This window comes from Panthera pardus, unplaced genomic scaffold, assembly GCF_024362965.1.
Source record: "Panthera pardus isolate Hobbes unplaced genomic scaffold, ASM2436296v1 HiC_scaffold_16, whole genome shotgun sequence".
Classification (NCBI taxonomy): Eukaryota; Metazoa; Chordata; class Mammalia; order Carnivora; family Felidae; genus Panthera; species Panthera pardus.
Genome location: NW_026526721.1, coordinates 5,404,115 through 5,422,567, shown reverse-complemented (window position 1 = coordinate 5,422,567; position 18,453 = coordinate 5,404,115). Strand labels below are relative to the sequence as shown.

At 41.5% G+C, this 18,453-nt stretch overlaps 1 protein-coding gene across 2 annotated transcripts in view; it reads right to left on the bottom strand.

Annotated features, from left to right (window-relative positions):
• Positions 1–18,453, bottom strand: part of DSCAM (DS cell adhesion molecule) — a 699,778-nt gene that overhangs the window by 236,657 nt on the left and 444,668 nt on the right. For both annotated transcript variants that reach the window (XM_053903059.1, XM_053903060.1), the window contains exons 4-6: positions 17,421–17,567; positions 7,933–8,211; positions 4,233–4,508 (exon numbers count right to left, since the gene is read on the bottom strand). In XM_053903059.1, the coding sequence (XP_053759034.1) occupies positions 4,233–4,508; positions 7,933–8,211; positions 17,421–17,567 (702 nt within the window). The remainder of the gene's footprint in view (positions 1–4,232; positions 4,509–7,932; positions 8,212–17,420; positions 17,568–18,453) is intronic.

The following is an 18,453-nucleotide window of genomic DNA, read 5'->3' as shown; positions in this document are numbered from 1 at the left end:
ATAAATTTTGATTTTATGTTTTGCCAATCGTACGTTTATGGGATAAATTCGAACTCAGTTTTATATTGATATAGATACAGATATACATATTTGTGTGTGTATATATGCATGTATATACACACACACTACATATGTATATATACACACACATATTTATGTAGAGATATATACACATAAATATTCATATGTCTAATATATGTGTGTGTGCATCTATATAATTTTGATTTCATGTACTAAAAGTGAAAATTACGTTACTTCATGTGAAATGTAAAAACCCTAGCACAAATAATTTCATTTATATTCTGTGCTTTGTGTTATTACATCTATTTATACCTAAACTCTATAAAACAGTGTTATAATTTTATAATTTGTCAATTATTATTTAAAGACATTAAAAGAGAAAAAAAATTCTGAATGCTTACTAACATATTTCCTGCCTTTTCTAATGGGCCTTATGCCTATAGATCTGAATTTCCATTTTAGGTCATTTCCTTTTTGCCTTCAGTGACTTCATGTGTCAAAACTTCTGCTATCACATTCTTCCAGCTTTGGTTTATTGAAAATATCTACTTTCCCTGTTTTTTAAAGACTATTCTTCACAGATATAGGAACCTAGGTCAACAGGGATTTTTTTTTTTTTTATCCTTGTCAACATTTCAAAGATGTTGTTCCACTGTCTTCTGTCCTCCAAAATATCTGATGAGAAGTCATCCATCATTTGTACTGATATCTCCCTTTACTTAAGATTTCTCCTCTCTCAGGGGCGCCTGGGTGGCTCAGTCAGTTGAGCATCCGACTTCAGCTCAGGTCATGATCTCTCAGTCTGTGAGTTCAAGCCCCACGTCGGGTTCTGTGCAGACAGCTCAGAGCCTGGAGCCTGCTTCAGATTCTGTGTCTCTCTCTCTCTCTCTGCCCCTCCCCTGTTCATGCTCTGTCTCTCTCTCTCAAAAATGAATAAATGTTTAAAAAAATTAAAAAAAGAAAAGAGTTCTCCTCTCTCAGATTTATAAGATTTTTTTATTTATCTTTGGTTTTCAGCAACAGGACTCTTTATAATGTGTCTGCATGTGATTATATTTATACTTGAGATTTACTGATTTTTGGCTCTGTAACTTTAATACCAAAATTGGGAAAACTGTCACCATTATTTCTTCAAATATTTTTTTCTGCCCCAGTCTCAGTCTTCTGTTTTTCTGGACTTCTAATTATATGGAGATCAGACCATCTAATGAATGTCCCATGTCATTGAGACGCTGCTCACTTCCTTTGCAGATTTCTTTCTCTGTGCTTCAAACAGGATAATGTATTCTAATTTATCTTCAAATTCACTGATCCTTTCTTCCTTCTCCAATCTTCCATTAAAGCCAATACACTGAATTTTTATATTTCTACTGGTTCCTTTTTATAGTTTTCATTTTCTCTTCTGGTCTTTCCCAGATAATTATTCATTACGCCCGTATTTTCCTTATTGAACATATTTTATTTATTTGTTTGTTTATTTAAGATGTTTACTTATTTTGAGAGAGAGAGAGGAGACAGGTGAGTGGGGGAGTGGGGGAGAGGGGCAGAGGGAAAGACAGAATCCCAAGCAGGCTCCATGCTGTTAGCACAGAGCTGAACACAGGACTCAGTCCCAGGAACAGTGAGATCATGGCCTGAGCTGAAATCAAGAGTTGGACGCTTAACCGACTGAGCCACCCAGGTGACCCTAACGTATTGACCATATTTTAAATAGAAGTTTTTAAGTCTTTGTCTAACATTCATCTGGGTTCTCTCAAGGTCTATTTCTACTACCTACTTTCTCTTTTTTGTATGTCTAGTTATTTTTCTTTTTAATTTTTACTGGGATTATCTTCCACATTTTCCAGTCCGGGTGTCAAGTAAGTTTTTCAGGGAAGTTTATCTTTAGATTTTAGGACTCCCCACTGTTCGGAATGTAAGGAATTCCCTCCTTACTGGAATTTCAACTTATCTTCCTCAACTGCAGGTGATTTGACATTGCAGACTTTTGTCCTTCTGTATGTCAATCCCATAGAACTATGGCTTTCTGCTTTTCTTCTAGTATTCGAGGTTTCCCCTCTTACCTCACAAAGCCTGGGGACTGTCCTCAGGGGAAAAGTGGTATCAGTGCACATATCACCTAACCCTTTCCTCTTCTTTCATGGGTCAAATCCTTTCCACCCGCTCTTGCGTGTTTTTCCAGTGTCCATGTACAGTTTTGCTCTTCCCCAAGTTCATAATTTTTATCTACTTCCAGGTTAATCTGATACATGCTATTCTATCGTTTTCTGAAGTAGGACCTGTTCTTATTCTTTTTTATTATTCCGTTCTCCAGTTACTCTGGTTTGATCTTGAATCTCTAATTGTCAGATTTCAGTTTCTTCAGACTTCCAGTTTCTTTTAAAACTCCCAGTTTCTTTGGCCTCCTAGAAAATACTCCCAGATTCTGCATTTATATCAATGGTCATTCTCAGCTCACAGTATTGTGAGTTTTTATAATTGACATTAACCTAAAGCTACTTCAATGGGAATAATAGGAGGTTATAGCCAAGGATACTAGTTAGAGTCCATTTTAAGGCAGCTACTAGATATGTATTTGTAACTACACTTCTGCTCTCTTTTGCTACATTCATACTGTCATCTCTCAGAAGAGAAAAAATAAAGTGAAGCTTCTTGTCCTGAATGGAAACTGACACGCGACAAATAAATCCATGAGAATGCTCACTATGCTCCTCTGCCCCGCCTTTTTTTTTTTTTTTATTCAAGTGACAGGCTTTTTTGGAGATGAAAGCAGACATTATTTTCCCAGTGAGACCTGAGTGTCTTTGAAATCTTTCTTGCTGTCACTCTCTGATAACCTGAAATCTTCCGACATCATTATGGATTATCAATATGCTCTTTAGGTTTTCTTAGTCACACGAGATAGTTGCCAAGGTAACTAGGCCTAGACAGGTACTCTGTCCCTCTTCTACAAAGAATCTAAAAATAGTGGCTATGTAAGGACTATAGTGCATCAGCAGCACCAAACTGGCTCTGTACAAATTGATTACTTTCTGTACTTAATTATTACGGGGAACACGGTTTCAGGCATTTAATAGGAGTCCCAAGCCTTCTGGCAATTTCGCCTCTGCTTTAAAAAAAAAAACTGTTTGCAAGAAAATGCCCGAATCAAAATAAGAATCTCATTGCTAAGCCCGCTTCTTAAAAATAAGCTAAGGTTAAAAAAACAATAACAGAAATATCCCCTAAGAGCATCAAGGCATATTTTAAACTAATGTTCATACGTAAATATTTTTTCTCTTTAGACTATAGGAAAGTCACGTCATTATTTTAATCAATTGACATCAAATGAATTTTAAATTATATGTAAAGACAGAATTTCCAATAAGACACACACACATACGCAGACAAAAGCTTGTTCAATTATCCGGTGACAAATGTATGTCTCACTTGAATGTTACCTTGATAGCTTTTTTTCCCTGGCTGATTGATAACCTTGAAGATGTAAGCAGGACAGTAAGAAAAGAAAACAACACACCTGAAACCTACTATAATAACCCGAGGTCATTCCTTACAAATTCTGTTCACCTAAATTGGTGAATATCTGGACCCGATCAGTGCCAACTGTGCCAACCAGACGCCATTTTTTTTCTTTCCACCAAGTACTATACTGAAATTTTGCCCTACGCTTTGCCCGTAAAATTGTACTTCTCAGCTGGGGGCTGTTATGTCCTTATCTCTCCCCACCCCCAACCCTGGGATATTTGGCAATGTCTGGAGGTATTTTCGGTTGTCACAACTTGGATGCTGCTAGCATCTAGCGGGCAGAGGCCAGAGATGCTGGTAACCACCCTATAGCATCAAATGGCTCTTCCAACAAAGCATCATCGAGAAACTCCAGTCTGGGCTAACACGCCGTCAACCAAACTATATGTTCCACGTTTCTGAGGTCTGTAACTTGACAAGTAACTAAACACATGAGTGGGCGACATTTATGTTACTTAACTTTATGTGAAGTTACTTTTATTATAGTACTTCTACCATTTATAACTTTCACCAGCACTTGGTCTCTTATTAGCCCGGCGTATCCTGAGAAACCAGGGCCGAGTTATTAGCTAGCCAGACAGACAGAAATCCTAACACTGGGAGTTATCAGCACTGCTTCATCATTCTTCTGAGTGCTCTGCGTTTGGGTTCTTTTGCAGCTGAACCCTATAACAAGGCCCACTGACCTTCAAGGACCACCTGCACATAGTCTTGAGCGGACAGCTTATCCTTGCGCACAAAGCACTGGTATGCGCCCCCGTCACTTTTGACCATGTGATCCATTATAAGGTTTTCGTGGTTGATCCCTGTGATCCTCACATTTTTTCCAGGGTTGAGGATTTCACCGTTTCGGTACCAGGAGAGTTCCTGGTCCTCACTGCCTGTCACGCTGCAGGACAAGGAAACCTGGCTACCCACGCTGCTTTTAACTTTCCTGGGGCTGATGGTAGCTTTCAGTGGCTCTGGAAATTTTGGTGAGAGAAAAAAAAAGAAGGTAAGAACATCACATACATAGACATCATTTCAACAACATCCTGAGCTTCTGACAAGGCAAAGGCATCGTTGTAAGCAATGCTACACAGTTCTTATGTTCTGGATTATTCCATAGTGCGCCATTTTGTTCAGGAGCACCCTCTTTACTCTTTGGGTTTTTTTTCTGGTCTTTTTTCTCTGTGTGGCAAACAGACCAACATTTGGTCAAACTGCTTTCTCACTGGGTAAGTGTGGGGATTCACCCACTGACAATAAGAAATGCCAAGTTCTGGCCACCAATAAGGACACAGGTATTGGAACATTTAAATCCTATTTGCCTTGTCCCACGGTAGCACTGACGGGTTTCTCTGGACGATTCTCACACAGTCACAACACCTGCTCATACCCCCCTTTGTGGCTCACCCAGGGCCCATAACACACAGCTGTAAGAAAATAGGTTGATATTAGACTTTGTGACCAATGAAACAAAAACCCAATCTTACATAGCAAGTTCATTTACTGAACATCTAATAGAAGCCAAAAGTAGGGTTAATGCTACAGGTAAGACAGAGATGAATTATATTCATGGTGCACCTGGCATGTGCCATAAAATTATTACACTTCTTTTGTACATTATATAAGTCAGTCTTCCCACAGTCCTGCATGTTTTGTCTTATCATATCCATTTTACAGAAGAAGAAGTGGTTGTTCAGAGAGATTAATTAACTGAACCAAATCCACTCAAGCGGTAAATAGCTAAAACCATTTTTTACCCCAATTATTCCTGACATCTCCTGTCACCACACCACGAAGTCTCTGGTTCCAAGAAGTTCGGTCTTTTGGCAGATGAGACAAATACAAGAGTTAATATAGTAGCCAAGAAGTGATATAGGGTCCATCAGAGACATATACCATGTGGAAGGGGATCGGTAGAAAGATCAGGAAATTCCTTAGATATCAACGACGAATAGAGCTGAGGCCAGCTGGAAAGAAAGGGCATTTTGTGAATTAGGGCATGAAGCATAGCCGTTGTCACAAGGAGAGCGTGCCTGTTCACTTTGGACACGACACAGAATCTCCGTAGGAAAATTATGGGAGAAAAATGCCAAAGGCAATCTGGAACAAGATTTCAAAAGGCTTCACGATCTTGGAATTAAGTCAGAGGGGACTAAAGGAAGCATTCGAGAATTTTTTGCAAGTGAGTTTATAGTCAAACACATTTTTAGGAGAATTGATTGATCATACTGTATTGCACAAACTGGAGTGGGGAAATTGGTCAGTAAGGGAGCACTCCAAATGTCTAGTTGAGGTGCAGTTAAGTCTCAATCTAGGACAGGAGGGGCGTGGGGAGGGTGGCTAAGAAGCACCATGAGCTACAATCTATAGGACTTGGCAGGACTTGGACTCGGAAAGGAAAGGCTTAAGGAGGATCCAGGATTTAAAGCCTGCATTTAGGGGGCTCGGGAGTGGGGAAGACATCTCAAATAAGAAGAGCCATTGACCACGCAGAGATGGTGGAGAGTTTGTTTTGCGATGCTGCTGTGTTGAAATGCCAGTGGCACATCTGATGTAAAATTGGGAGACATGCTGTCTAACACTCAGGAAGGAAGCCAGGCGAAGGCTGCAGATCCAGGCTTGTTCTCAGAGGGGAGGAATCCAGAGCCCTATGAATAAAGAGAGCACCAGAGGAGAAGAGACGGGAGAAGAGAGGGCTTTGGATTTAGAACCCAAGAGAATGCTTTCTGTCTAGAGAAGAAAGACAGAAGTCATGAAGTCAGAGGGAGTTGGGGAACATTTGAGGGGCACTTCAGGACTTGTCCAGATGTGGCAAAAGAGTACAAGGATGACAACAAAGTACGGTCAGAATTAACACTTTTCCGCAAATAACTTCTGAAGTGTAGATTTTGATAAATGAGAAAGCAATAAACACTGAGAGCTCAGCCTGAGATGGTTGGGACAGGGGGTGTCATTGGGGAGGGCACTGCACTGGGGTTAGGAAGACAGAAAGTTTAGACCTTCAAGTATTTGAAAACCCTCTTCCATGTGGAGGGAGGAGTGTGACCTGTGGTCAGGATAGGGATGGCTTTATACATGGAATAGGAAGAAATTAAATGTAACGGGAGTTGGTCAGTTTTCTTTCAAGCAAAAGTATGGGCAATATCACCAGACAGGCTTACTTACAATGATTTTGACAATACTCTAAAATATAAACTTATTCAGCAGGAAATGGGGAGCCATGAAAGGTGTTTTAACACAGAGGAGGTTTTGAACCTGTGGGGACACTTCTTCCTTGCCTTCCAGTACTGCATCATTGCATCTGGAAGTTTCTTCAGCTTCAGAAATAGAGCTGTGCGGAACTTATCTTCCATTTCTTCTGAAGCCCAGCCTAAACACGTTTTCATGATATTCTCAGGACTCACCCTGGGCAGCTGGTTCCAAGCAGTCACTGGGATATTTAACATATTCTGTTGGGGTGGTATTGTGCTAGAACAGTCCACACCCAGAGTGACCCTGGAACAGGCAGTTGCACTAATAGGCATGGGGTTGGAAAAATCCAGGTCAAGAGAATGCCTCCCTTTCAATGCCAACTCTTATGACTTAGCTTGATCAGTCAGTTCATCAGATAAAAAAATATTTTATCGTATGTAATATATAAAATCATACACTATGAAAAGAATGTTCTAGTGGCATCTCAGGGCCACTTGCTTTGACCAAAGCCCTGCCGCTCAATTGTGGTCATGTGACTCGCATTGATTTGGTTTCTGCGTGAGTAAAATGGAGGGCGTTTGCCTAGATTAGAGTGCTCCTCACTGTGGTCACACCCTTCCTTCCTCTGGGGTCTGCCTTCAGCATCCTTCTCAAGACAGTCACTACAAACCAATCAGAGATGAAATACACCCACCATATTTGAATTAAATGATATGTAATAATGAGTCTAAGTCCAATATTTTGATAATTTAGAGCTCCATATTTCTGTGGATAATAGCCCCATTCAGGAACATAAAGTAGCATCTGAAAGCCAGCCAAGGACACCCACTGTGATCGGACTACCATCCCCTGCAGGGACATCACAAGCCCGCCCCTCTTCCTCCGTCAGTGTTCAGACAGGCTGGCCATTGTGAATTCAACAACTAGGTAATGGGATCTCAGATACATAGTCTGTGGCCTGATGGAAAGCTTGGAGGTTCAGATAAACCTGAATTCCAATCCTAAATCCAAACACCCCAGCTGTGTAATCGTGAGCAATCTGTCTGAGCATTCATTTCCTCATCTGCAAAATGGGGTAATATTGGTCTCAGCAGGACTGTTGTCAGGATTAATGGAAGGCTATAGCAAGAGCCTGGAAGTCATCTTGTATCAAGAGCTCCATCAATGGCAGCCAACATCACTGTTCCAAGCTACCTTCCAACTTACGTTTCACGTACAGGCGGCCTATCACCTTAGCAGTTCCGTATCTGTTGGAAACTTCACACACATAGCTGCCTGAGTCTGAAGGACGAGTGTTCTCAATGAGCAGCCCTGTCACGGTCTTCTGAAACCTTCCAGAAAGTTCCAGGGGCATGTTGTCCTTCAGCCAGCGATAATCTGGCTCAGGATGCCCAAGCGCTTTGCAAGGCAACTCCACACGCTGCCCTGCCATGGCTTTGCGATGATCAAACCCATCCAGTATGGATGGGGCTGAGTTCGCTGGGTCTGAGGAAGAAAGAAAAACTCTTATGAGACGCGGTGAATGAGTTGAAGTGGCCATTTAGAATCAGAGGACCTCACGTATAAGTTAAATTCTATACGTCATACTATTGACGACAGACCTTCAAGTTTCTATTAAAGAACAGAAAGAAAAGCCCTATTCATATACATTTCTTCTGCTCAAAATCTTCAAAAGGTGGCAGCAGAAAAGGTTCTACTTTTCATTTCCCACTAAATAATGAGGAACTTTAGAATCAGCAAGCTTCTACCGGAATTGTTGGCCCAGGCCAGAAATTGGATTGTTCTATAACCAGACGATGTCAGACTTCTCCTTTCCAAAGAACAACAGTAGCAGAAATAGTTGTTTAACATTATGACAGTGTCTAATTCACCCGTTCTCCCAAATGATGTTTAGCTGGTTTTATAAACTCTTGAGCCCAATGAGGAAAGGGACCAAATACTCTCAAGAAGTGGGTCAGTGGAAACCACCCAGCTCAATGTCTAAGCTTGCTTTGAGGAATTGATATTCTCAAGGAATATTATTAAGAATGTAAAAATAGAGATCCCCTTTTGGGTGCCCAAAATAAAAGTCTCCTTGCTCTTTTATTCTTCCTGTTCTGAACTTGCACTGGACCACACACATGGGTGGTCACACTGGTCTCCGTAAGGATAAAGAACAGATATGGGCTCCTGGTTCCTGAAATTTTCTTATCTTCACCTTAGTTAGAAAAGCACTGTGCCTATTTCAATGTACCTGCAGTAACCCCCAAAGCAAAGGGCTGGATACCCTCTATTGTATCCAAGAACCATGTGGAATGTCCTCTTGAAGGTGCTGTGATTCCACAGCCACCAGGGACGACCAATAGACCATGGGAAAATGGCAGACCCACTGAGCTAAAGCTGCTTCCCTTGCAATCATGAGAGATGAAATCCATGACAAACCCGCTGCTCTTCTCACCTCCCTGGAGCTTTATAAGAACAACGTGAATGTTCTCATGGGATACAATGAGGGAACCTAATGATCTCGTAAAGGATATGTGACCGACCGAGTTTCTAGGACTCTTCTGTGGTTCACCCACTGTAACTGAAAAATTCCATAGCCCATAATTACTTACACTCACATTTCCTACACTGTCTGGGTATGGGCTCCAGAGGGATTATAGACCTAAGAGGCCCACAACAGCAAGGAGCCCTTGCCAGCAGAGGCCTTATCGCTTCAATACCCTCCTGATGGAAGTTACAGACAGATTTGGAAGAGTGTTGAAGAGCAAGTTACTTTCTTATGGACTACAGAGTTATAAAATCTGTTGCTCTGTTTAGAGTGGGATGTGTAGGGTTGGTGCTGGAGAAGGTGACACAGAGAAGGTGTCACTCCTTTGGTAGGCGGGGTTAGAAGTTTTTCCGTAGGAGAAGCTCACAACCCAGAAAACAAGAGGTGTCACTTCTTTTCCTTTCTTTCTTTCCTTTTTATTTTCTTTTTTACATTTTTGAATGTTTATTTATTTTTGAGAGACAGAGTGTGAGTGGGGAAGGAGCAGAGAGAGAGAGAGAGAGGGAGACACAGAATCCGAAGCAGGCTCTAGGCTCTGAGCTGTCAGCACAGAGCCTCACGCGGGGCTTGAACTCACAAGCTGTGAGATCATGACCTGAGCCGAAGTTGGAGGCTAACCGACTGAGCCACCCAGGCGCTCCAAAAGCTGCCACTTCTAACACTAGTCACAAAAAAGCAACACCCAATTATTTCACTTAAATTTTATAATTCTGAAACTAATCATTGATAGAAATTTTAAGATAGCATTGTATAATTCTAATGACTTTTTAAAAAGAAGGGATGGGAAAATTGGATATCCATTTCAAAAAGAAGAATTTAGAAGTCTTACCTCACAACACCTACAAAAATTAACTCAAAGTGGGTGGTAGGTCTAAACGTTTGAGCTAAAACAAATCTTCATGACCTTGGGTCTGGCAGAGTTCTTAGACACAACACCAAAAACACCAGGGGCAAAAAATAATCAATATATTAAACATCATGAAAATTAAAATATTTTATATTTTCCAAGATACCATTAAGAAAACAATAAGGAGCAACCTATTAGAAGAACATATTTGCAAGTAGTATTTCTGATTAAGGACTTATCTCCAAAAAATATAAAGAACCCTGACATCTCTATGATAAGAAGAAACAACTCACTCAAAAAATGGGCAAAAGATTTGAATAGATAAATCACCAAAGGCGACAAATGACTAATAAGCACATGGAAAGATGCTCCATAACATTAGCCACTGGGGTAATACACATTAGAATTATATTTAAAAAAAAAACTACAGTGTTTATACTGCTTCATACCCACTAGGATGGCTCTAATAAAAAACCACAAACAAGAACAAGGGCTCAAGTGGAAGTAGAGAAAAAACTAGAATCCTCAGGCAGGATTCATAATAGCCAATAAGTGGAAACAACCCAAATGGCCATCAGTAAAGGGATAAATGAGATGTGTATATACATACAATGGACTATTAGTTAGCCATAAAAAAGAGTGACCTACGGATACATCTTACAACACAGATGGACCTTAAAAGATCATGCTACGTGAATGAAGCCTGATATAAAGCCACAATTGTAAGATACAATTTATACGAAATATACAGAAAACACAAATCTATAGAGACAGGCAGTAGATTAGTGGTTGCCCGGAGCTGGAGATGGGAATTAGAATTGACTTCAAATGGGCCCCAGGGATTTTTCTGGGTGGTGGAAATGTTCTAAAATTGGATGACATCCATGGTTGCACAGCTTTCTGTATTTACTAAAATCACTGAATTGTATAGTTAATGTGGGTGAAGTTTAGAGATGGTAAATTAAATCTCAATAAAACTACAAAAAAGGAGCGGGGCATTTCTTCTGTATATTAAGTATACAATTTAAGCAACCCTTGTGACAGGCTCTTGGAGGGATATTTGCTCATGTATAAAATTAGTACAAACAAACAGCATCGTATTTAATTTTCATCCCCTTGTCTTCAAACTGTATATCTACATGTTAAAAACCAGTTATCGCAAAAATTTGCAAACTCGCACAAAATTAGAAAAAAATAATATAATGCATCCAACATATTCATCACCCAGACACAAGAGGCAGCAAAAAATTTTTTTTATCATCTATCTGTTTACTTCTTTATAGTCTTTGCTTTTGGTGCTGACACACTGAGTCAAATCATAGAATGTCTGTCATCACCATATCATTAGTATGCTTCTCTAATAAAAACACAAGTTTTCTCATAAAACCACAATGTCAGTAACACACAATAGTAATAATAACCTCTTGGTACCATTTAGTATCTATTCCAAATTCATTTTTACCCAAGGGGCTAAAAACACATCATTAACTATTATTATTATTTACAATTGATCCGATTAAGTCTGGATTGTTCTATGGTTAACAGCTATGTCTCTTGATTCTCTTTTAATCCAGAGAAGGTCCTCCTTCTTTTCTCTCTCATGTCTTCAACTTACTGAAGAAGCCAGTGGGCTGTTTTGCAGCAAACCCCAAATTCTGAATTTTCAATGGGTTCCTCTGTGGCCATTTTCCTCATAAACTGGAATTTAGTTCTAATGATATGATTAGATGAGGTTCAGCCTCTTTATTTCTTTTGTTTTAAATTTATTTTGAGAGAGAGAGAGAGAGAGAGAGCAAACACATGAGAGGGAGAGAGAGAGACAGAGAATCCAAAGCAGTCTCTACGCTGTTGCACAGAGCCCGGTGTGAGTCTCGAACCCACAAACTGTGAGATCATGACTTGAGCCCAAGTGAAGAGCCAGATGCTTAACCGACTGAGCCACCCATGTGCCACCCAACCTCTCTTTCTTTGCACCCATATCATGTGTGGCTTTCTCATCTTCGGTCATGCTAAGTTCATCAGCAAGTTCAGGTAATAAAGTTTGTCTGGACTATTTCATTAAGGGTTTAAATGATTTTCTAATTGTCATATTTCCTTCAACTTCAGTAGATGTGATTATTCGGCAGATAAGAACTATCCTTCCTGAACTAGGATTCTTTGGTCATTTTGAAATACAGTAGTCATAGGTAAGACAGGAGAATTGTGATTCTCTTTAAACTACCACTTACAAAAACCAAGTGGTGATGCCCTAATTTCCTCTGTGTAGACCAATGAGATTCCTATTGCTGCTTTTGTTGTCATTAAATAGACATGGGTGCATGTATCCAAGTATATATATGAACTTAAGTATGCAAGTACAGTAAAACCTTGGATTGTGAGTAACTTGTTCTGCAAGTATTCTGCAAGATGAGCAAATATTTCTAATTAACTTGATAAATGAGCGATGTTTGTAATACGAGCAGTAGGTGATGCCGAATGTCACGTGATCACAACTGAGCCAATGGTTCTTTCCTCCTCCTCCTCCTCCTGCTGCTGCTGCTGCTGCTTCTTCTTCTTCTTCTTCTTCTTCTTCTTCTTCTTCTTCTTCTTCTTCTTCTTCTTTTTCTTCTTCTTCTTCTTCTTCTCTCTCTCTCTCTCTCTCTCTCTCTGCAGGATTGTGGGTGATCGTCTCCCATGCTCAGATGCTTGACTTTAGGCCGTAGTGCTTGGCAGAAATCAGTGATTTTTCAGAACGTTGGAAGATGCCCACAACTGGCACTGGTGTATTTTTTATCACTTCAAAGCACCTCCGGACAGCCCTTTGCTTTTCCGTACAAGAGTAAGCTAGGAATGCTTTGCTTCATTCTAGCTCAGGTTGCCTGCAGATATAGACCCTTTCCTCTGCTGCCTTATTGCCAGTTACATTAAATACAGCATATAACAAGTTTATTAATACTGTCCTGTAGTCAACATGCGTGTGAGCATATACGATGGCCCCCATGCAGACAAAGGTTGAAAAGAAAAGGGGGAACAAGAAGGAGATGATTACGGTGGAAGTTAAAAAGGAAATGATCAAGAAGTATGAGTGAGGTATGTGAGTGGCCAAAATTGCAAGATTTTGTAAGAAGTCTATGTCTGCATCTCGTCTGCAGAGGAGGAGAAAAAGGCAGAGGAATCCCTCAGTTCAGGTGAGATCAGGGAGATGGGTAAAATGTGGGAAACGGTGCAAGATTTTGTAGAAAAGCACCACCCAAGCAAGGCTATAGCGGTGCAGGCAATGAATCTGTTTAACGACCATGCAATGTCACATTTCTGCGAAATCCTCAAAAGGAAGCAAAAGCAAGTGTCATTGGATAGGTTCCTTGTTAAAGTTGCACAAAAGGAAAAAGACTCCACTGAGGCAACAGACAGCAGTGATTCCGTTACTGATAGTCAAAGTCGTCCTACACAATAACCCTCCTCTCTCTTGTCTCCCTCACACCAGCCATGAAGGTTTTCAAAGGTAAGTGTCGGTTAATTTGTTTATTTTTCTTTATATTTTGTATTTCCTTTTCTTAAAATATATTTTTAATGTTTATTTATTTATTTTTGAGAGAGAGAGAGAGCATGAGGGGGGAAGGGGCAGAGAGAGAAGGAGACAGAGCATCCCAAGCAGGCTCCACGCTACCTGCACGGAGCCCGATGAGGAGCCGGAACTCACAAACCACAAGATCATGACCTGACCTGAAATGAAGAGTCAAGACGCTTAACCGACTGAGCCACCTGGGCGCCCCTATTTTACATTGTCTTTATTATTTTGTATTATAGTACAGCCCTGTAATCATTTTTATATGAATATTTTTGGGTTGTGGAATGAATCATCTGAGACTCCAATACTTCTTGGGGGGAAATTCGCTTTCAGATACAAGTGCTTTGGATTACAACCACGTTTCCAGAACAAATTATGCTTGCAAACCAAGGTTTTACTGCATATATATGTACGTGCGCGTATTCGTAATGAACTCAAAAGATTTTAAAATGTTTAATGGTCGCCAATCACGTGCCATCGGTTATTTCTGAAATTCAACTCATCACACTTTGGGCCAACGAGAACGCCTTCAGAAGATGTCCCCTGTCTCGCTTTGACAATCTTAATGTTTCAGGTTCATCTTATCCATTTCCTGTCCCAGGCACTGCAATCCACCATTCTTCTAAGGAGCCATGGTCCCTTTTTGGGGGATCTTTAAAGGACACTAGGGTCTAGAGAGTACCCCATTATAGTATTTTAGTGGATGGACTTCCTCCAGGCCTTCCCCTGAGGCTTCTCTCTTTGTCGCTTTTAGTAATGCTGAGTCACTCTGACTCCATTTTACTGCTAAACCCAGCAGTTTCCATCAGGGTGACTTCCTGTTCTTCTGAAAGGAGTATTTGCTGAATGAACACCTATGAGGTCTTCAAGGAGCTGGGCTACCACTGAGTGATGCGATCACCACAGACTACTCTCATGGTCCTTCCACACTCGTCTTCAACTCAGAACTCGGGTAGGTCTATCTGAGTGCCATGAATACTCCTACACCCATTGCCCCAGGGGCCCACCCAAGGGCTGGCCCTCTGCTTTGGAGAGAAGTATTTGCTGACTATTTTGCCGATCTGCGACTGTGAAGTCCTCGCGGGTCTTCCCCCCCTCGCCTCCCGCCACTTCTGTGACACTGCTTTGTTCCCGTGCCCCTACTGCTGTCCGCACTTCATCCACACCCACTCATGTCCACGTTCCACTGGGTGCCGCCGAAGGTCTCGTCCACGTGCTTTTTCCTCTGTCATCATAGTCTGTCTGTTTTAGTTTCAGGGTGAGTTTGAGATCATTAAAAACCTTGCTACCCACATGACCCAAACCCCATGCGTGCATTTTTAAATGCATTTAAATCTAAAGTAAAATTGATTTTTCTTTTTCCTTCAGAGCTAATATTTCTTTTTTAAAGAAATGTTTATTTATTGGAGCCCCCCGAGTGGCTCAGGTGGTAAAGTGTCCGGCTCTCGGTTTTGGCTCAGATCATGATCTCACGGTTTGTGGGTTTGAGCCCTGCATTGGGCTCTGTGCTGACACTGCAGAATCTCCTTGGAAGTCTCTCTCTCTCCATTTCTCTCTGACCTTCCCCTGCTTACATTCTCTCTCTCCCCAGAATAAATAAATAAACATCTTTTAAAAGTTTATTTATTTTGGGGAGACAGAGAGAGAGAAAAAGAGAGAGAGAGAATATACCAAGCAGGCTCCATACCGTCAGTGCAGAGCCTGATGCAGGGCTCAATCCCACGACTGTGAGATTATGACCTGAGCTGAAATTGAGAGTCGGATGCTTAACCGACTGAGCCACCCAGGCTCCCCCAGGGCTTAGATTTCTAGAATAGTCATCCTCACTCAGCGTTCATGGTCTCATTTTCTAGCATTAACAATTTCCCCCCTCAACTGTGTTATTAATGTTTCTGTGACAAAAGTCCTAACAGTTATGTTCTACACACAGTAGACTCTCTCAAGTGCCTTTCCATGACACTTGACTCAGTTGACCCCACAGCTACACCTCTAACCCCAAATGCTCAGTGTCTTAGTGTGGGACATTCCCCCACAGATTGTGCCCAAAAGCGCCTCACTTCCCGTCACAAATGCTCGCTGGACAGCCTCATGGACCCCCTCATTTCCATGGTGACCAAATGCTCATGGGCCCTGCTGTCAATGTTTAAAGCATCAGCAGAATGTTCTATGAAATGAAGCAAAACAACAACAATAACAAACTTGGGATTCAGAAAAGTAAATCTGCCTCCTGATCCCTGAGAGTCGAATTTGAAAATAAGTACTTAATAATTTAGAGATAAACAATTCCACCTTTCAGGATTCTCTCTCTCTCTCTCTCTCTCTCTCTCTCTCTTCCTTTTGCTGGTTTTCTCTTTTTTTCAGATTTTTTTTTCAGTCTTCTCTTCCAAGAAAGATGGGCTCCCAGATTCTCATCACTTAATTCACTTTTTTTGGATGGAGAAACGTGTATTGCTTCTCTTGCTAAAACTCAATTTAATCTTGTACCCAGATCCACCCCTCCATCCTTCTCCTTTCTTGTCCCAATACTGTCACCATGTTCTCCTCACTGCACACAAGACCTTTCCTAGGATATTCTGAGCCAGTAGAACACCGTGCTGTCATTAAAGCCACCGTGGACTACGATCACAGATGCCATTCGCTTTCTCATTCGCTTTTTTCCAGGTTTTCTTTCTTTTTAACACAGTGTAATTTTAGGGTACTGATCGTCTTGCCCTTACAGAGACAAAAACACAGCACTATGAAACAAGGGATAAAATAAATCTCTTTTCCATGTCAACAGGTAAAGAAAAAATGTCTCCCTGTGCAGAGGGGAGATGGCTGAATTCTGACTTGTGTTTGCACAGCCCCTGAGAGCGCGCGTGGTCTCTGGCTATCGTAAGGATGTGAACGTGCAACAGGAACCAAGATAGAGAAGAAGCGCAGTAAGGGGGTGTTCGGGCAAGATGTTTTTCACTACCCCCACGGTCAACAGCTTTCCATCGCTTCTCCCTCAAACAAGTATCACTACAAATAGGTTAAAGAGGGTCACTTCAGGGAACGGTTTTACCTTCTCAAGCCGCAAGGGCAAATGTCACATACTCCACGCTACATTTCTAGGACCAAGAGGGACATCTCCCATTCCACACCGCTCCGTGAAGAGCTGGCATATCGCCGTGTGAGCGGATTGCTTACTTGTGGGACAGGTGGGCCAGCGACGAGCCAGTTGTGACAATGATGCAAGCGGCTGATATTTTCTCCAAGTATAAATCCCATAAAGGAAGGCACAAAGCTGGCGTATTTACAAGAGTGGAATCAACTGCCCTCGGGTTTCCTCCATTGGACAATAATCCTGGCAGGAGGAGGGAGGGAGCGTCTAGCCCTTTAACTTGAGATGTGGGCAGTGTCCCCAATATTGTTAGACGGAATATGGGGAACAAGAGGTGTGTCCCTGGGTCCCCGCTCTTCTCCCTCGGAGCTCTGTGTCATAGGCAGCCTCAAGGTGCTGCTGGACGGAACACACACACCCAGGGCAAGGAGGCGCTCCCTTCAAAACAGAAGCCATGTTGGCTCAAAGGAGTGTGGAATTTGGGAAAACTCGAGATGACTTCACTCAGAATACCTATATTTGTAGAGTTCAGCATTGGCAAACCTTTGGTTGCTAAACTGTTTTGGAAGAAAAAACAAAGGAAGCCTTTGTTTGAGTCTTGAGTCCTACAAGTTCGGTTGACTTAGCTCAGAGCACTAACAAAGGTGTCACGGAAACAGGAAACACGGGCTGGATGGGTGTTTACCTGATACAAACAGTCTAGCGCTGTTACTCTGCCTGGTCTCCCCGGTGTATCTATGCCGCGTGATACAGCGGTAGTTATACAACCCATCTTCATTCTGTACATCTTTAATATACAAGGCTCCCGTGGATGTGATGAGAAATCTAGATCCTGAAATAGAAGAGAATGATTACGCAATTAAAATAGAACAAAAGCAACCCAACCACATAAACAAAGACGTGGAATTTTTTCAACCCCCCCCCCCAACTGAAAGAACCTGAAACAAAGGCTAATGATAGGAGTGTGTCGGTTACCTTAAGGGTCCAAGCTATTTTAACTTTTCAATTACCCTAAATTAGGCGTTTTTAGTAAGTATGCTATACATTAAATATATGCTTAGAAAATCAAATCTCATGAATTAAGTTTTTAGGTCAAATGTTTATCTTTTTTTTTAAATAATTTTTTAATGTGTATTTATTTTTGAGAGAGACAGAGTTCAAGTGGTGGGGGCGGGCGGCGGGGTGGGGAGCAGAGAGAGAGGGAGACACAGAATCCAAAGCAGGCTCCAGGCTCCAAGCTGTCAGGATAGAGCCTGATGTGGGGCTCGAACCCACAAACTGTGAGATCATGACCCGAGCCTAAGTCGGATGCTTAACCGACTGAGCCCCCCCCCCCCCCCCCGGGCATCCCACACATGTTTATATTTTGAGCAACAGACCCGGCATATAATTGCTGTGGAGCTAATTTAGCAGATTTTCCTTGCTGACCACGTTTCTCTTAGAATGTGACACATCAAAGGAGTATTAACTTTCTCTAGTAAATTTCTACCTCCTATATGTATAAACTGTCTCTGGTTGAAGTGTTTCAATTAAACACACAAATGTTAAATTATAAATCAATAAATATATAAATTATAAATGTTAGATTATAGCGGCGCCTGGGTGGCTCAGTCGGTTAAGAGTCCGACTCTTAGTTTCGGCTCAGGTCATGATCTCAGGGCATGTGAGTTGCAGCCCCACATCGGGCTCCGTGCTGACAGTGCAGAGCCTGCTTGGGA